Source organism: Equus przewalskii, chromosome 3 (assembly GCF_037783145.1).
Source record: "Equus przewalskii isolate Varuska chromosome 3, EquPr2, whole genome shotgun sequence".
In the NCBI taxonomy this organism is placed as follows: Eukaryota; Metazoa; Chordata; class Mammalia; order Perissodactyla; family Equidae; genus Equus; species Equus przewalskii.
In genome coordinates, this window is record NC_091833.1 from 85,224,219 (window position 1) to 85,244,939 (window position 20,721).

Consider the following 20,721-nt stretch of genomic DNA (forward strand, 5'->3'; position numbering starts at 1 on the left):
GTCTAACAAAAATATTATTATTGAATTCAATCACTTACTTAAATTCTTGATCTTGACTGGACCTGATTCTGCATAACAAATTCGTCTCTGAAAATTAAATCTCCCTTTAAGGAATTTTGATTTGGAACCAGTAGCACCATTCGAAAGCAGGAGGTACAGATCCTTTCAAGAAACAGTGCTTTGCAGTCACACCGTGGTCTTCCCGCGTGTGCATGTGTGTAGCATAGAAATGTATATAATGTGTGCATTTAGTTTATACGTAGGGTGAGTATTTATTTCATGTGGCCGATGTGGATTTTGTTCCAGTTTTTAATTTTTAATTTAATTCTGACTTGTTTTTTAAGTTTTTAATACATTAACATGTTATAAATTCAAAGGGTGGAAAGAGCTCCCTGTCTTAGAGCCCTCCATTTCCCCCGCTTCTGAGGGCAGCCGCTGTAACCAATTTCAGGTGTATCTTGCTAGGTCTACTCTACACATGTACATGCATGTGTTTTTTTCTTTCATGTTTTTACAAAAAGTGAAGCCTACTGTACACAAGTTCTGCATCAGCTTTTCTTTTGAGATTTGTCGATATTCCATGAAAAGCTTCCCATTTTTTGTATGGTATCCTGTTATGTGGATGTACCACAATTTTTTAAAGCAACATCCCTGATAGAACTTGGGTTATCTTTTGCTATTAAAAATGTGCTGCAAAGAATGAATTTGTACTTACAGCATTTTGTACCACATAGATAACATAATTTCCTAGAACTGAGAATACTGGATCAAAAGATAGATGCATTTTAAATTTTGATAGTAATTTCCCAACTGCCCTTTTTGGAAGTTATACTAGTTTTCCTTCTCACCAGTGATATATGACTTAACTTGTTCCATAATCACAACAGCACAGAGTTTGTCAAACTTTATTTCTGCCAAATTGATAAATTTAAATTTCATTTCTCTCATTATGGGATAAGGTTGAACTTATATTTAAAGCCACTTGTATTTCCTTCTCTGTGGACTGTGTGTTTATATCCTTTGCTTGTTGTTCTACTCCATTGTTGATTTTTTTTTTTTTTTACTGATTTCCATGAGTTCTTTTTATTTTATGGAAATTAATTTTTATTATATGAGTTGGAAATATTTTTCTCCCAGTTTTGCCTTTGGCTTTTGACTTTGCTTGCAGTAGTTTTTTCTATGACGAAATGTTTTAGCTATATGGGCAATCAAATTTGTCTATTTGTTTTGTTTTCTGAATTATGTATGATACTTAAGCCTTTCCCACCCCTAAATTATTTCTTAAATTTTCGCATATCTGGAATACTTCTATTAAATTGTTCCTCCCAGCTGGAAACCTATTTGGTTTAAGGTGAAAAGTATGGATCCAACATTTTTCTTTTTTCTTCTGAGGACTTTCTTGTTGATACCAATTTTGAATTTAAAAAAATTGGTAGTCCATACTGTCATATATGAAAATAGCTAATACTAATTAAGCCATATACATTCTGAATTTTCTCTTAATCTTTATTGCTATGGGGATTCTTCATTTTTGTAAGATCAAGAAATAATTATCTACAATGTTCCATAGCTTTTAAATCAGCCTGCAAGAAGCTGCAAGTTTTCTGACATGGGCTAACAGTTCATTTTTCTTGCTTCTTTAACTGTTACAGTCTCTGCCTTATTGCTTGTTACAAAACATCATTTCTTTGTCTCCTTGTGAGCAAAGTGTCACTTGAAAATTTCTATGGAAAAATTTAACAAGATGTAGATGTTGCTTATATTTTTACTTGTGAGCAGTTTCCAAATTCATATAGTTTTGTCAACTAACAGTTTAAACTATTACTTTTGCTTTTAATATAGTTGGTTCTTATTTGGAAATGACATGAGCTTCCTAATTTTATCTGTTTACTTTTACTAAAAGTAAAAGTTTTGTAAGATTTCAGAGAAGAGTCATGAGAGCGCCTTGCCTGAGTTATCTGACCTGGGCTATGTGATCAGCAGATGAGTTTTTTATGGTTTTTATGATCTTGGGAAGAAAGCCACTTTCTGGGAGAAGCATTCTTGTTTAGCCATGATCCATGGTGGAAGCCTTCAAGGGTGCATGGAGGGTGGACTGTGTCCATGTAAATATTTCAATTGTTTATCCAGTGTTATTTCTTATAAATACATTTGAAAGTTATATCAATTATGGTAACCGTGACTTATGAAATGAAAGAATTACTGGTGAGATTATTAAGGCATATCTTCAGATTTATAAAGGCTTTTAGTTTGGAATTCTTTGGAAAGAAAATAGACCTCCACATGTAAGATGTTACTGTGAATATTCCTCGACGTTTCAATTTATCTAACAAATATGTAGGAAAGTATAACTAAGAACCATCAGTGAAAACATTTGAAAAATGGGGAGATTTTATGACACCTCAAATAATTAACTATTTTTAAGCAGTGATAGTATTTGGAGGAGAAATATGCTGATTTTTTCCGTCTCCCCACTGATAAGTCATTTAAAAGGTCTTGGATTTTTCCCTCCATCTTTAAAGCTAGAGGAAGAGGAATAATAATAATAATGTGTTTATTCTGTCTCCCAGGAAAATTTGAGCACTTTGAACTACTACATGCAAATAAAGATGTATTATATTGTAATTTTGAGAATTAATAGACCGAACAACTACATGTGAATAAAGATATATTTTATTATAAACATTCTAACTTCCTCCTTTGTTTATGGGAAAAATATATTTCAATGGCGATATTGTGTATGTTCAATTACTTCTAATTCTTTTTTTCTTCCTTGATTTCTCCTTCCATTCAAGCTACTGACTTTAAAATGTGAAACTCTTGATATTTGACACATTGGCATTGATATTACCCTTTGTAACCTGTAAAAATTGTGATTAAAAGCTTTCTGGATTGCAGTTATTTAGTTTTGGACACATTATTTTTTCCTCGGTGAATTAATTCTGAAATTTTCTTCTATGCACAGAAGCTTACATGCATATATTTTCACTGAGAATTGCAAAGTATACTTTTTGGGTTTGACATTCCTGCTGAAATGCTCCTTGTTCTTCCACTGAATCTCAACATTTTGATATTAAATTGCATGGCCATGAGATTAATAATAACTAGATTAAGGAGGCAATTCTGACTGTTTATTTCATATGGAATACATAATGTGTTTGCTGATCTGGGTGTACCCACAACACAAAAAATCCCGTACACCTTTATGATTTGTTCTCCTTAATTATACAGAACAAATGTGATATGTACATAAATATATCAGATATTTGTTAGTGATAGATGTTGACAAAATATGTAAACGGTTTATTCATATTTTTATATTTAATATGCTAATTATGTAGTGTTAATACAATGAAGATTTCTCATAGGCTAAAGTAAAAGAATAATTTTTATAATAACTTTGTTAGTCCTCAAAATTCTAAAAGCTTAAAAAAATTTGGAAGTAGAAGAAATTCAATTCCAGGTATTTTAGCAGTTTTATTACATTTTTTAAATTAATTGTTTAAATTTCATGTGGCTACAATTTAATTTTGCTCCAGGAAAATGAACTATAAGATACTATTTTTCATTGTGCTGCAAAAATCTGTCACATATTAGAATGCTTAAAAAAAAATTTATGATTGAATCATGAATCTATGATGTCTTATTTGGGAATGCAGACTAAATTACATTTAATCTATTAAGGGTTTACAGGCATAATGATTAATTTAAAAAGCAAGTTACAAATAGATCAGTAGACTTGTATAAATGAACCAGGTTTGCCTCATTTCTTTTCCCCTTTAGGCAGAGCTCACAGTTTGGAGATGAAAAAACATTTAGTGATTCATCATTGCTGGAAAACCTCCAAAATAATCATGTAAGCAACACAAAACCATTATCTTTTCATTAATTAATAAAAACTGAGTGTTTCTCTGAATTATCTTCCATGTTTATGTCTTTGTATATTACTTTCTTTTTAGTTTCACGATCATTTTTAATAGTTATCAAAATCTGTTATTGCTGAATCCTTTTTACTTGGCCAATATAAATTTATCATTGCTAGAAATTTGTTTTAGTATCAATCAATATTCTGTCTTTTTAAGATGTTTTATATTAAATAATTATCGAACTCTATTTGTATGAAACAATTTACTATTAACAGTTTCCAAAATATCTGTAGAAATGAATTACCTGCTCAGAATTATAGGCCAGTACCAAATCTATACAATGAGAACTTCAGACATCTGCCACCCAATGTGAACATTCCACTTGTGAAGTTACTGACACTTATTAAAATTCCATCAGATCCAGGGATATGGTCTCCGAGATCCAGAACTTTTTCTCACAATTGTTTTGATCTCCATATGTCAAAACTTGAACTTATAATCATTACCCTAAAACATGCTGCCTCTCTAGTACAGATGAATTTATCACCTGTGCCGCTGGCCAGGGGCCTGGCAATGTGTTCTGATGGGTATTTTTGTGTTCTTTTTTGTTAAGAAAGCCTTCAACAAAATATTAGGTTCAAGATTCACTAGACTAGACCACCTCTTCCCTCATGTGTTCTCGGGTTCAGTAAATTGCACCATCACCTATCAAATTACTCTTTCTAAGAACTTAAGGGTTGCTTTTGATACCTCCTTTCCCTCCACTGCCAGGTCTATAAAGAATCACCAAGCCCTTGTCAAGACTGACTTCTTAATATATCCTGAAATGTCGTCTTCACTTCGTTCTCCCTTCCGCTTCCCTGATCCAGACTATCAGCATCCCCCATGAGAATTACCATAATAGCACGCTAACTAGTCTCCTTGTTTCCATTTTTACTCCCCTCCGTTGCATATGGCGACTGGAAAGATGCAAATGAAAGTGAAGTCCCATCACTTCCTGGTTTAAAACCACTTTCTGGCTTCCTTCTTAACTTATAAAGTTACATGATCTAGCCCCTGCTTACGTCGCTAATTTCAGTTGAAGCTACTTGCCTTTTCTTTCTCTTCAGGCCACACTGGCTTTCTTTTATTTTCTCAAACACACTTCATTCTTTTCTTTCCTTCTTCAGGACCTTTTCAGTCATATCTGATTTCTTCTTGATGGAAGACTCTTTGCTCAGTCGTTCATAAGATTGAAACCTCATCAGCTTAAATATCACGTTCTCTTGAGAACAACCACAGACTGACCCAAATTGCATTACATGATAGTTGCACATTCTCTCCTTTATAGCCCTTTTTGCACTATAAATACATCATTCTTGTGTATTTATTTGTGTTCTGTCTTCCCCGCAAGTCTAAGCTTCACATCCTAGGAACCATGTCTGTTTTATCTATTGTTTTAGCCTGAACGCAGATTTTTCAAATAATATTCTGATTTACCTTTCCAATCGCTTCATTCTTTTTTGTTTTTAAAGTCCAAAAGCATAGTGGAATATTTTTTCTTTATTAATTGACATTTCTCTTCATCAGGAGCCATACAGGAAGATGTTTAATTTAGAAGATCTGGCTTCTTTTCTCCTATATATTCTAAGCTCCTTGCAGAAAGGATCTACTCTTATGTCCTCCTCAGGCTGTAAGAGTCCATTGTACATAGGAATGGTTCAATCAGTTCTTTTTTATTCAGTAACACATGTATCAGGTTAAGGCTGGCATTCTGGGAGAGAAGGAGGACGAAGCGTTAGAGAGGAATCCCCTGCCATCGTCACCCCAATCCAAAGCAGTGGATCCACGATAAGATCAGATGCCTAAAATTTAAATCTGATCAGACCTAGAACCAGGTAAATGAACACTTTAGAATTTCTCTCCTGTCTTCTGAGGACAGGATTCAACCATATCTGCCTTTGCACTATACTATTTCTGTTTGACAGCACAAAGTTGTCCTGCATAAATGTTTAGAAAATGAATGATAGAGTTCAAGAAGGAATAACTTTAGTTTAAAATATTTTCTCCATAATAGATGTGGACTTCCTAGTTGACTATAACCTCACACCCTCAAGGCTTAACATCTATACTCTTAAAAGATAGACATGAAGTAATATTGCTATCATTAGTGTCAAAATGTTTAAATGAAAAGGGCTAAATTATGTGCTTATTTCTTACAGCCAACTGCACCTATAATATGTGAATTTCTTACAATGATGGCAGTTTGTCACACGGCGGTACCAGAGCGAGAAGGTGATAAGATTATTTATCAGGCATCATCTCCAGGTACAAATGAAGCAGTTGTGATGTATTTTTTGGTATAAATTGCTCTGAAATTTGAGATTGTCTAGAAAATAATCTATTTAATTTGAAAAAAGTAAAATAACCAAGTTATGTTTCTTAGATAAAAAATTTTATTTACTAATTACAAAAAACTTGGCTTTCAGCATTAAATATATGTATGTTAAAATACATAACTTTGTATATGTAATTTTGGGTATATGACATAAATAACATGGAAATTTGAATAACAAAATTCTCACAAGTAAAAAGTACTTTTTTATATGTACATAGTAAGTTCTCCCTTCTTTATAAATAATTAAGAATAACCTATTAGTCAGAAACTGGTTTTACACATAAGCAGACAGGCAAAGGAAGATCTATTTGCCTGAATAGTGTCCATTTGAGAGCACCAATTTTGCTTTTCTCTTTTGGAAATGATAATCAAGGAGCTTGTCGTGTATTTATTTGGATAAGGAAAGTTTTCACATTTGAAGGGATTCCAAAAAATATATATTAGCATAGTTATCAATATTTAATACTTAAGCTTAATTTTAGACCTATTTTCAATGTAAAATGGGATAAATAGTCAATTTGATGATTGTAAGTTTTTAGGAAAGAGGAAACACTTTGGAGAAACTTTGTTGTGAGTGTTTTAAAGTGTATTCTAAAACAGCGCCTGCTGAGCTTGTAAAATAGACCAAATTCCTAAACGAAATGTTACATCTCCTATTGTTAGGATAGAAACTATATGAATATTTTCTTATCTCACATCCTACCCTCAGCAACGAGAAGGTTTGATATAGCATAGCGATGAAAGTAAATAATATAATAAAATAAAGCATCAATTCGTTTATATCCATTTAAATTGAACCCTCGATTAGTAGTATTAGTTTTTCTACATTCACCATTTTCGCAGGAAAAGCATAAAATGTAAGAAGGCAATTTTGTGTTACTCATTTTGAGAAAGGGTTCTAGAAAATATGCTAGACCAAGGGGTACATTTAAATTTTCCTTCTTAGGTGTGCGTGACTAACAGTGAGAGTTCATCATCAGAAATAGGACTCTGAAGTCTATACGCTTGTCTCAGATCCTTAAGATTATTCTACTCATTCCTTTGGCATTGTCATATAATTTAAAAAGAAATAGATTTCTATCACAAGGGCCAGAATAAAAAGAATTTTAATTCTTTTAAAATTAAACAGAAAATTATATTACAATAACGTATTTCTCTTGCATTTGAGATAATTTTTTTTCACCATGTATTTGCTTTCACCTGTTTTCCTAAAACAGATGAGGGAGCATTGGTCAGAGCAGCAAAACAATTGAATTTTGTTTTCACTGGAAGAACGCCTGACTCAGTGATTATAGATTCAGTAAGTTATTTATTTCCAAGTCTCTTTTTCATCAAAATAATACATACGCATAGCTTCAAAGATAAAATAATACCAAAAGGCTCATAATAAAATAGAGATTCCCTATGCCAGTTCCCCTCTCCAGAAGCAACCACTTTCTGTTCTTTTAGCTATTTCTTTAGGCATTTATACATTTCATATTTTCCAAAAATATGTTATTAATGGTACATGTTTTGATTTTTCAATTTTAGGCATATCTACTGACTATTATGTTAAATGAGGATTTCTCTCAACTCACCATCCCTTCCCAATATTATATAATTATGTACAATTTTTGGTTAAACAAGTATTCAGATCCAATTTTTTTTTTTTTTCCTGAGGAAGATTAGCCCTGAACTAACATCTGTACCAATCTTCTTCTGTTTTGTTTGTGGGTCGCCACTTCAGCATGACTGACAAGTGGTGTAGGTCCACACCCGGGATCCAAACTCACAAACCTAGGCCGCCAAAGCAGAGCACACTGAACTTACCCACTACACCACAGGGCCAGCCCAGACCCAATTTTTAAAATGAGTGAAAAACTTGAGCAAACATTTCACAAAAGAAGATATATGAATGGCCAATGAGCAATGAAAAAACATCATTAGTCATGAGGGAAATGCAAATTAAAATCACAGTGAGTTACTACCTGCCCACCAAAAAGGCTAAAGTTAAAAACATTGGCAGCACCAAATGTTAATGAGAATTAGGGCAAGTGGAACACCCGTATATTGCTGGTAAATGTGTAAAATCATGCAATCCCTTTGGAAAACCTTGTAGAGTTTTCTAAAACAGGTAAACAAGCAACCAACCCAGTAATTGTACTCGTAGTTACCCAGGAGAAATGAAAGCTTATGTCCACAAAAAGATGTCTAATGGAATATTCATAGTAGCCCAAAACTGGAAAGAAACCAAACGTCCATCAGTAGCAGACTGGATAAACAAATCATGATGTACTCGTACAATGGAATATCTAAATGATAATAAGGAAGGAATTTTTGACTCATCAACAGCATGGATAAGTCACAAAAACATTATGTTGAACAAAAAAAACTAGACACAAAGGAGGGCATACTCTTTAATTTCATTTATAGGCAGCTCGAGATCAGACAAAGTGATTTGTCCTCATAGAATTCAGAACAGTGGTTGCCTCGGGGTCAGGGAGAAGATTGAATGGAAAATGGCATAAAGGAATTTATGGGGTGATGGGCGTGTTCTGGGTCTGCATCTGGGTGGCGGTTAAACCAAGTATACTTTTGTCAAACTATGCAATTTTCACTGAACTATACGTTTAAGGTCTAGGTACTTTATTGTATATAAGTCGTATCTCATTAAGAGATCATTGTTTAGTGTTTATGTTATTACACCTGTACCAGTATTCGTAGCTGAACACTGTTGTATACAGTAATTATTTTACTTTTTATTTTTATGTTTCCTGATATAAAATTATTTCCTGAAAATAATTTTTTCCTTTATTGCCTAAAGATAAATCCCTCATCTTTTTTTCAATTACTTAATTTTCTTTCTACCTCTTACTAATTGTTCCTATACCTTTTTAGTCACTTTTGTCATAAGTCACAGCAGATGATCTGTCAGTCGGCACTTCTTTCCTTAAGACATCCTTCTTGTGTCTGAACCCTTAGGGCTTCTCTGGGGCTTGTTGGATTCCCCAGAGAGTAATCTTCCAGTTTCTGCCAAGAAAGATCTCACTGCCAGAATGTAGGGAGCTGAGCAGGTTGGGGTCTTGGGGCCCAGCGTTTCGTATGAATATGATACCAGGCCATTTCTTCAACTGTGCCAGTCAACTTCTAGGTGAAAAATCCTCTGCTTTACCGTTTATAGAGCAAAACCTCTGCTCTTCTGCCAGTATGCAGGAAGGGCCAGTGCTGAGAGCTGCTTTTCAAGTAGCTTTTACCCAGTCCTGCCCATTTTAGGGCCTTCCTTTACCTCGCAATTCTAGAGCTGTCTGGTATTTCACTTCCTTAAGCCTTTTAAGGATTATGTGGTACAAACTGGGTTGATTCTCAGCTTTTCTCATGGCTGCTGTAGCATTTACCCTTCTTGTATCTGCTAAGAAAGATAGCACTCATTGATCTGTTTTCTAGCTTCCAAATTTTTGGTGCTATTATCTCTTATCTTCCTACTATTATGAGTTTCTTTCTTTCTTTTTAAGTGTTTACTGTAGTTTTAGTGGGGCTTTGGGAAGGACAGAAAGGAAATGTGTATGTCCAGTGTTCCATCTTAATCTGAAAGTTAGTAAATTCAATTAAAGATGATATATTTCAGAACGGACGATTTGTTTGTGTTGACATTTTTACATTAAAACTTCATGACTGAGGTTTATTTCCAAGAAGCCAGAGATACTTCAGCTTTGTGTAATCATGTATTCCTTTTCTTCTTAGCTGGGGCAAGAAGAAAGATACGAATTGCTCAATGTCCTGGAGTTCACCAGGTAAAACATCTGCTCTGTGATTTGTGTGTATGAGATAAATTTCTATTTATTTTTATTTTTTCCCTTTTAAATTAGTAGAAAGTGTGCTTTATTTTTATTTAACTAAATTTATTTAAGCAAAATATTAAAATCTTCAGTACAGTTTTTAATTGTCATAGCTGTAGATAGATCATAACCAGCTCTCTTCAGAGTGTCACACGGCATGACTCCTGGAGGCAGTGTAAAAATATTTGTGAACACAACTGTCTGTATCACAACTATGGGGTATAGGCCTGGGAGTCTTATGGCTAGTGATCTGAAAACATTGCTATACTTAGAGGTGCCAAGATTTATGTGGAGTTAGATGAATCAGAGTGAGGAACCCACCATTCTAATTATCTGCTCATTGTATCTAATTGTCTTTGAGATTTTTGAAGCCATATCCATCTCCCTATTAAGTATAAAATCAGTTACCATCTAGTAGAAAACAGCAGAAAGCAAAGAGATTATCCTCCTTACTTTGTTTCTTAGGGTAAAATAATAAAGGCCTTTTTTGGCTTTTTATTCCCCTGTGATTATGTAGTTACCCAACTAACCTACATTCTAGGGGCAGATAGGCCTTAGCTACAGACAGAAGGGTCTTTAAAGATTGCATCACCATTCACAGGACACTTAAAAATATCTTCAAGGCCACAGCCAGGAGGTAACGCTGATATTCAAGGAAATAAGTGTCTGTCTTTTTTCTTGAACTTTCTCCTGCATAAGGCAAACCTGTATGCTGACTAGAAAAGGTATTTCCTTTTCTGTGCCAACTTTAGTGGCTGTCTTGGTTGCGAGTGACCACATGCCAGTGGTTAATATCAAAAGTAATGGGGTCTGTTAACTTTACCATTTAGGCACTGTTTTCTTTACTTGTATGCACTGAAATGCTCAAGGGAAAATGCATAAAAAGAAGTAAGGTGATTAACTGTAAGAGAGTATTCCCAAAGTGTATCCCCCATCTCTTTTTTATCATGTCAAAGTGACTGTTTTTTCTAAGCCTGCTTGTGTTATGTCTGTAATATCTTACAGATAATATATCAGTTAGCATTTGGACATGTTTGTTTATTAACATACACTTAGGAGCACTATGCTAAGTGTTAATACCATGAAGAAAAATAAACCGAGGTTAGGAGTTTAAGCTCTTTCAGGATGCTCTGATGGGGGTAAGCTTAAGCTTGAAAGTGAGAAAAGTGAACATGATGTTATTAAAATAGTCTTTGTGAAAGACATTAGTGGTTTAGAGTAGGATGATGGTAGAGAAAATAAAGTGAAGTTGATAGAATCTGGATACCTTTTGGAGGGAATGTCCGGGGACTTTGGGATGGATTGGATGTGGAAGGAGGAAAGAGGAAGCGGTTACGGTCCGTGGCATGAACACTTGGGTGGATAGAGATACCATTTACACAGATGGCAGATAGAGGAATAAATGCAGAGGGTGATATGTTTGAATTGATCAGTTTTAGGTGCCTGTGGAGTATACAATTAAGGTGCCAGAGACAGGCAATTGGATGTAAGGGCCTGGAACATAAAAGAGAAGGCTATGGCTGAAATGTAAATTTGATAGTCATTCGCCTGTAAGTGTTATTTAAAGCCGTGAAAATGAGTTGGATCTCCCGGAGATAAACTGTGTAATGAAGGAAACAAAAAATGCTGGGGATTTTGCTATGAGTAACTCCAACTGTTAAGGGCTGGTTAGAAAAAGAGGAATTAGCAAAAGAGCCTGCTTTATGTTGTGGTCAGAGAAGTAGAGAATAGAGAGAGTAATAGCACAGAGCCAAGAGAAGAGGATGATTTCAAGGAGAGAGTCATCATCTGTGTTGGAGGTGCTGCAAGGTTAGGTCAGGTGAAGATTGAAAAGTGTTGGATTTAGCCATTCAGTGGAATGATGAGGAAAGAAGCAAGATGGGAGTGACTGGAAAGTGTAGGGGATGTAAGTGGAGGAGGCAGTGTGCATAGTGATTGTCTTGAGAAGTTGAGCTGTGGAGGGGAAGAGGGAGAGTTGGAAGGGGATGTTCCTCAATGCGGGGAGGGTGGTTTGGGATGAGTTTTGTGGGAGAGAGACTGGAACATGTTTAAATACTAATGAGAAGGATCTATTCTAGAAAGAGAAGATGCAGATTCAGGGGAGAGCCACATAACTTTAGGAGTGAGGTGGCTAAGAAAGAGGGGTGAGAATGTTCACAGCACGTGTGATAGGAAGGTCTCTGATAAGAAAAGAAATGTTTCCTCCATTGTATCAAGAAAAGAGACAGAAAAGATGGTGCATTGTGGATAATGTTGAGGTTTTAATGGCAGAAAGAATAGGGATTTCTTGCCTGAGGCTTCTGTCAAGGTGAATTGCAAAAATTCAAAGGATCCTGAGTGCCGAGGGTGCATTGAAGATTCGGAGAATGGAGAAGGTGTTCATAGTCCTGCAGAGAGTGAGAGAGCAAGCTTGTTAGGAAAATGTAGTTGGCTGCAGGGCAGTATGGAACACCCAGTTGACATTGGTATCATGTATTTACTGATCTGTGGCTGGGTGAATTTTCTCCAGCAATGTCCATTTACCGCGATGTACCACAGAAAGCATTCCTGTTCACTCAAGATTTGGGAGTTATGCCAGGAGAAGAGAAGACCAAGGAAGATGCTAAGTTTGGGACCATATTGTGAAAGCTGGGTTAAGAGAGGCAAGGGTCAAGAAGGGCTGAGATAGAATATACACATGTCATTACAAAAGGACAGGGAGCAATTAATGTATTCCTAAAGCACACAGATGGAGATTGGAGATATTAGTACAATGGGGATTATGCATGGAGAAAGAGAGGACTAAATGTTTCTAGATACCTCTGAAAAAAGCTCCTAACTATATGCTATGACACCATATCTTACTGCTACTGTATAGTGGACTCTTCTCAGTTTTTTTGCAGCAGAACATTATAAGGTAAAACAAGTAGATATAGACACTTGAGGAGTACTTTTTTCCCCTAATTGCTGGAGAGAATGCCTGTACATGCTTGGTTCCAAGTGAGGCCTTTCCTCTGCAGTGTTCTACCAATTTGTTCTGTTCTGTGTTATTTGCTCTCTTTGCTAATGCGTTGGAAGATGTTGTATGTTTGACTAGCAGTTTTTATTAAACTGTTTACATTGCCAACACAGTATTAAAATGTTTGTGCTCATTAGCTTAGTTTTGTAATATAAATTAGGGTTTTTACATGATTCCAATGGTTTACCAGTAATCTTTGAAAAACAATAGTTGTGATGCTTGAGTCAGTTTTAAAGTGCTAGTGTTTGCCTTTATATGTGATTGGGTATGCACTTAAAATTGATTGTCATTTCTGTTTTTAATAAAAACTATAACATACAATTCATCTTGAAAGATACCAGCTTAAATATTTTTTAAATCTGAAAACATTGAACCAGAACTCTCCTCTACCCTGGTGGGTACTAACTCCTGCAGGTTTCTAGGGAGCCATTTTGTAAATTATTCCTCTCGGGCAGCAGGTGGTACCCTGGTGCCTTAAAAAACATATGTAACTTCCAAAGGTACCCAATGGTACAACCAGGGGATAGTTTGTATATGTGGAAGGATGGCGCTCATAATTTGGTCAAATTTATTTTTTCACTATGAGCATTAAAATATGTGAGGCATGACAAACATATATATGCGTATGCTCAGTATGATGACACATTATGGAAAACCTCTTTCAGCGATAGAAAAAGAATGTCGGTGATTGTTCGCACTCCATCCGGGAAGTTACGACTTTACTGCAAAGGAGCTGTAAGTTTTTATTTTTGTCCTTTACAGTGTTGATTTATGATGGTTTATAATGTATATGTTAAGCGTTCTGCTATGGAAATGTAACACAGATGTTTAGCATGAAGTTGCTGACATCCACTTTTGTTGGTGTTTTATAGTAATAGTGTTCAGCCTCTCCTGGTAAAATGTGGAATTCCTTCTGGGTAGATTAGGTACTTTGAAAAAGTTTAGCCTAGTTTATTTATATAATTTGATTTTTGATACATAATAATTGAGGTTTATATTATATAAATAAGTTGGAAGACAAATACAGAAAATGTTTTTAAATTGCATTGAAATGTAGTGATCCACACCACTTTGAATCTAATTTTTTAGAGACCATAGAAATGGAAAGAAAAAAATTGGATCATGGTAACTGCTATAATTTCTTTATGTGGTGATTACTATTTGTCTTGCATTGTTTTAATTATAAAAGAATTTCTAACTATTGTTTGGCCTTGGTATACTAGCAGGTTATATTGACAGAAATAGTAATATTTCATTCTGAGTTTTCCTAGTTAAAATGTGTTTACACTCATGGAAAAATAAGAAATCTACTGACCAGGGGCTTTTTTTGTTCTTAAAATTAGTGTGTTCCTTCTGAATTATCCTTTACTGGTGCCTAGTCTACTTGGACTAGTCAGGTAACTTGCCAACTTGGAACTTTGACTTTAAATATAATCAACAACCTTGCTGTATCACATAGAACTTGGAAACTGAACTTATTAAGAAGCCCAAGCTTACCGCTTAAATTCCTGCTCAGAATGTTTTCAGTTCCTTAGTTTTAAAGCATTTTAATAGAATTATTTTGTGATGTCTCATGAATTGTGTTAGAATTCATTTTGTTCTTGATTCAGACATGTAACTTTTATTCACTGTGTACGTTTTATCTACAAGACTTTGAACTGGATTTTGGAGATAGGAAGATAAGACCCAAGACTTGTCAGGAGCTTAAGACTAGTCAGGGAAATTTATATAAAGAGAAGATTAGATTACAATATTAGCATATACTGTAAAGATCTTCCACATCCCACTAGTAACAGTTAGTGATAAGGGAATAAAGAGAACCTTTGAGACCTCCCACTTTAAATGGTTGATATGTGTCCAGTTTACTACCCCAACTCACATCCTTCCTTTCTTAGTTTTAATAATCTTCTACCTAGAAACTTTGGGGAGTTAAACCATTGAATAAAAAATTAAAACATTGAGCTTCCTTTTGAATAATCACAGAGATGTTTTGCATATATTAACTTGCTTTTAGTATTGTTTCCCCCCACTCCCAAATTGACTGTGAAATGTGGCTAAATACTAAAAAGGCGTAAACATGTAACACAGCAAGGTACATTTGAGAACTACATGTAGTTTGGCAGGGGCTAGCAGAAGGCAAAGATGGAAGGGTGGGCATAAGTTAGGTCATGGGTTATTTTTCATGCCCAAGAACTTGTACTTTTTTTCTGGATCATTCTGATGCAATTTAGGAAGATAATTTAAGGCAGAAAGGAGATGCATACGGAGTTGCCAGTTGAGGCCATTGACTATAGTCCAGGAAAGAGTTGATAAGGATTGGAATCAAAACAATTGCAGAGAGAATTGAGAGGACAGAGATTTAAGACCTAGTAATTGATTGCATGTGGGTGGTGAGGGAAAAGATGTGATCTAGGATTATTATCAGATTTCTACTTGGCTGAGTAGATTAAGTGATAAGCTTAGCAAAACAGAGGGTTGGGAGCTACATCTGGGCCCTAAGGCTGAGGTACCTTGATTTCATGGGGGAAGAAATCTAGGGTGCTGATACAGATTTAGGAGTTGTTAAGTCCTAACTAATTAAAAACAGGTGTGAACTCCTAACTGACTAAAAGCAGAGGACTGATGAGATCTCTTTTGAAGAAAATATTACATAAAAAGAGGAGGGCTAATGAGGAAAAGTAGAGGATCCAAGAATGGAGATTATAATTTGGAGGAGAGTCTGAGGAGTCTGTTGATTCCTTGGTAGGGTGAATAATCAACAGTGACAAGTGCAACAGAATACTTGAGTAATAGGGGCCGGCCCGGTGGTACAGTGGTTAAGTTCACACATTCTGCTTCAGCGGCCTGGGATTCGCCAGTTTGGATCCTGGGTGTGGACCTACGCACCGCTTGTCAAGCCACGCTGTGGCAGGCATCCCACATATAAAGTAGAGGAAGATGGGCATGGATGTTAGCTCAAGGTCAGTCTTCCTCAGCAAAAAAGAGGAGGATTGGCGGCAGATGTTAGCTCAGGGCTAATCTTCCTCAAAAAAAGAAAAAAGAATACTTGAGTAATAAAGTCAATTAAGAAGTCATCAATAATACTTTCCAGTCAAGGTAGCATAGTCTGTTCATACTTTGATGTATCTTTTCTATTCGAAAATCATGGCAGTGAAGATATAGTATAAAGAGAAAACACAAAAGATAAAACCAGGCTCAAAAACAAGATAAGCATCTTTGAAAACCAAAATATCAATAGAAAATCAAAGTGGTACATTGAACTGAAGTCTCAAGCTGAGTGAAGTGGGAGTGCCAGGCCCTGGGTTCAGAATCAAGGAGCAGTGGCTGGAGTCTGGTTTCTGTGGGGCAAAGGAGGAAAATGGTGCTTTCTGTCAAATACAGATGACAGCTACTCTCCCCATTTTGTAGCCTAAGACAGTCGTGAGCTTCCTAATCATGGGAAGATGCTAAGGAAAGCTCATGCCTCTGCTGGAGGTTATGTAAAACCACTAGGTTGGGATACATGCAAAGAGGGAGAAAGAAAGTACAAAACTTGAGACACATGAGGAAATCTCATGCCAAAGAGAGAAAAAGCACATAAGTGGCTGGAGCATGAGTTCAATCCAGATGAAATCATTTGTGTAGACCAGTCTGACAGAGGATGTTTAGTGCTCAACATGATAAAGAAATTAGAATTATTTTTCATCGCAGAGAAATTAGGGGAAGGGAGGAGTGGGGATATGTGTAAGGTAAGTTAGAAATCAAAATTAAATTTAAGAAAAACATCAGTAAATGGAATAAAGTCTAGATTACACGGAGTTGAAGGGCTGGGGGTGGAGTTAGTGAATTGGAAGATAGTACTGCAGAGTTTATCTAGAATAAAGTACAGAGATGGTGACCGTGTGTGTGTTTATGGATGACTTATTTTCTTGCTTTTTTCTAGATGTTCTGCAATGAGGTTATCTTGCTTTGTTAATTTTTAAATGAAAAAAGGAAAAATATATAATACACAATTTATGTCGGCAATAGTAGCCAATTTAGGAAAAGTTATAACAAATAAAAATTCAATTTATTTAAGAAAATAAAAATCCTATTCCAATACTTATATGCCAGAGGCGAAATTAGACACTTGACTATTACACTTAATGCTTCAGAGACCTTAAAGTAACTGAATATTTCAGATTAAGGGCTCCCTAAATAAAATTCGGTGCCATACACAAAACAGGCCACATCTAAAATTAGTTATTTTTAGCACTTCACCACCACATCGGATGCAAAGTACAGATAAATCTGAGTGGTGCACATAAACACAGAAAATGTATGTTAAATAAAATTCCTTATTTAAATATAGATGTCTCTAATGTCTTTAGCAAACATTCCACTTCACAGGGACCAAGCTTCCCACAGTCTCACCATGTGGTTTAACCTGACAGCATGATCAGAGTCCTTGGTAGTAATTGGCTAATTTATAGCAAGATTATCTAGATAACTTCAGTATAAATTGCAGTGCTTAAATAAGTAATTACATAGGACCTCTTTTTTCCTACTTGCTACCTTCGTATTGTTGACTCTTTCATTTCATGGTACAGTCCTTCTTTATTTGGCAATATTGTATAATTGTATAATATTGTATAATTGGTCTTCCATACAAGTGAAATTTCGGGATGATTGAGGACTACTTCGTTTCTTATTCACTTAACACATTATTTTTGAACACTGCCATGTGCAAGTTACTGTAGGTGCACATAGAATGGCATTGGAACTTCAGTCTAAAAGATAAATCAGTAAACAACTTTTTGAAGGAAAATTCACCTAAGATGAATTGTTCACCTTGAAGCCCTAGGCTCTTTATGTAAGTGACTGTAATCTGGCTGTGCCATGCCACTTGAGAGCATCCCCTCACCAAGATTCTCCACTTTTACCTTGCCGAGGGCCAGGCTACCAGATAAGTAAATCCAGTTAGGATTTTCTGTAAATGTAGACTCAGCAGGTTCTAAGTCTGATCCTAGGAGATGCACAAGCTTTAGTTCTTATGAAGAAACCTTTTTTGGTTCCTAACAATGTACCAAATACTTGATGTAGCCCTCTGAATAAATTAGTATTGCTTTGGATTGAAAGGTATCTGACTGTATTTATTTCCACATGTAAACATGGCCGATCATGATGGTCATTTAAAAACATACTATACAACGCATGTAAAAGGCCACATTCTCTCCCCTGTTTTCCTTGATACTATAAAGAAGGTAGAAAATTCTCCTATTCTGAGCACCAGTTTCTTCTACTAGAATGCTTGGCTACATTGCAGAATTTAATCTCCCTAGCCTTATTACTTATCACTTTTGTTTTCATGATTTTAATTTTTTTTTGGAAGATTTTCTTAGTTTTAAAATGGCCTATTTTAATTTCATTGAAAATTTCATTAGCCTCTGGAAAAAATAGAGTTCTTAAGTTATACCTTTCATTCTCAGAAAGGAGCCATGAGGGGAAATTATCATTTCCTTTTGCTTTGCCCCCCCTTCCCATTCCGCCACTGAAAAATGAAAAGAAATTCATAATTGGGACCTGGAATATTCCATCTGTTCTGAGGTCACTAAGCTCTGTTTCTCTCAAGGGTTCTAAATCATACTCCATTAGTCTGCTTCCAAATCTCAGGCCTGAGACTCGAGACCCAAAATGGGTAATACCACTGAGAAAGTAATTGCAGGTAAATGATTTATTTTTTCCTGATCTCATAAAACCACGAAAGCCAAATACTAAAATTCTTAAAACATTAAACTCAAGCCAGAGAATAACTAAAAGAAAAATAGGCATTTTATAAAGGGGCAAAAATCAGAGAAACATAAGTAGTGCATAAAGTTAAAACTGAAAAGGACTTTAAAGATAATCCAGTAATTGAATTTTACAGACTAAGTACATTGAGTCTTAAAGCTAAAATGACACAATCAGAAGTATTCAGCTATAAGGCAATGCTGGGTTTGTCCAAGGTTCTCCCCACTATGCCTACCAGCCCCCTCAATGAATTTAGTTCTGTATTTCTCACAGTTTGTTCTTTTGTGAGCATCCGTCCCATAAAGATGCCCTAACCCCTAAAACGTTCGATGGTGAGTGAGTTTGGGGCACTTACCATATTGTCACTTTAGAGACCCACCATGCACATTAGCATTTTTAAGGGTCCAAGAAGTTGCAGTAGGGCAAGCTCTTTAGTTTTGTTCGGTCCAGCACTTCCCAGAATTGTTGAGTGCTGGACCATTCTCCCTTGTAGCACCTATGAACCCTGCAGTGTCCCACAAAACCTTCTGAGGTGGGAGGAAATCTTGTAGCACGTGGGAGGTCAGTGCAGTATTAATAGAATATGAGATTTGGGGCATTGGAGTAACTACAGATTTATTCAGAAAGGAGAAAGATGGAAACGTAAGACTAGAACCTTATTCCTTAGGGTCATAGGGGAAACAGTGTTGTTAGGGAAAAATATTTTTGCTGTAAAACTAATGCTAAAAGTGATTGGTTGTTTTTGTACTGATTTGCTGCTAACCACGTTTCCAACATCAGCTTGATTAAACTCAGAATGCTCTGTTTCAGTGTGTTATACCTTCTGCTTGTTTTCTAGGACACTGTAATTTATGATCGACTGGCAGAGACTTCAAAATATAAAGAAATTACCCTAAAACATTTAGAACAGTTCGCTACAGAGGGTGAGTGTAAAATGGCAATAAAGATGATTAAAATAAAAAGAAATCTTGTGCTACTGGTGTCTTGCAGGATCATCGTTATTATTTTACTTAGAGATTCCTAAAGTAAGAATAATTTCTAAGTAATTATTGTTGGATAATTTAGATTATGCTGTATGCTGTTCCCACCCAGTATTTGCTTTCCTAAAACTGTACTTAGTAAAATTTTGAGAGACTTCGTCCCCGTGTTTTAGGGGATATGGGGCGTATAAATCTGTTCACTTTTTAGAATGGATGTGATTTACAGTTTAAATACTTTGCTTTGTATCTTAAGCAATTCAGAAGGAAAAGAAACAAGAGTCAAAGAACTGGATATTCTTATCTGAATGTGAAAGAGGAGAATAAAGACACCTATATATAACTATTAAAATAGTTATCCAACACGGTTTCAACCACAGACTTTTCCTTAAGCCCCTACCACATGCCAGGCTGTGTGTGAGGCCTGAGAATCCGTGATGAACGAGCTCAGTCCTGTCTCTTGGTCCTACTGAAATATATGATCTGTGCGACCAAACACTGCATCGTCTGGGGAGATGATCTGGATTAGATGAAAGGAAGTGAGAGCTGTGAAACATTAGGGTCAGTTACTACAGGATTTCGTAGAGTTTTATATCTGAATTTAACAAAACTGCCCAGAGCAGTATCTGAATCTCCCATCTCAGTTTTCGCTCTTGTCTGCTTCAGCTGGAACTGATGCCAATAGCACCAAGCCTGACCTCTGACCAAATGCTTTTTCCTCTGAATCCACACTGCGAAAAGATAGGAATGTTTTAAAAAGCATTAGGCTTTGAAAAGCAAGAACATGAAGAACCTTCTCCCAGTTGTCCTCCAAAAATGGGAGAGTGTGGAGACACACATGTTCATGGAGTTCAGATTCCTTAAGATGCCCAGGGTTGGCAGGTACAGCCTACCCAGCAAACAGCACAGGTTCTTATTTTTGAGGATTAAGGGAGCGTCT

At 35.7% G+C, this 20,721-nt stretch overlaps 1 protein-coding gene across 8 annotated transcripts in view; it reads left to right on the plus strand.

Moving 5' to 3' along the window:
* Positions 1-20,721, plus strand: part of ATP8A1 (ATPase phospholipid transporting 8A1) — a 221,078-nt gene that overhangs the window by 96,864 nt on the left and 103,493 nt on the right. For all 8 annotated transcript variants that reach the window (XM_070612924.1, XM_070612928.1, XM_070612931.1 and 5 more), the window contains 6 exons: positions 3,784-3,856; positions 6,068-6,173; positions 7,461-7,543; positions 9,964-10,013; positions 13,722-13,791; positions 19,643-19,727. In XM_070612924.1, coding sequence (XP_070469025.1) covers positions 3,784-3,856; positions 6,068-6,173; positions 7,461-7,543; positions 9,964-10,013; positions 13,722-13,791; positions 19,643-19,727 — 467 coding nt within the window. The remainder of the gene's footprint in view (positions 1-3,783; positions 3,857-6,067; positions 6,174-7,460; positions 7,544-9,963; positions 10,014-13,721; positions 13,792-19,642; positions 19,728-20,721) is intronic.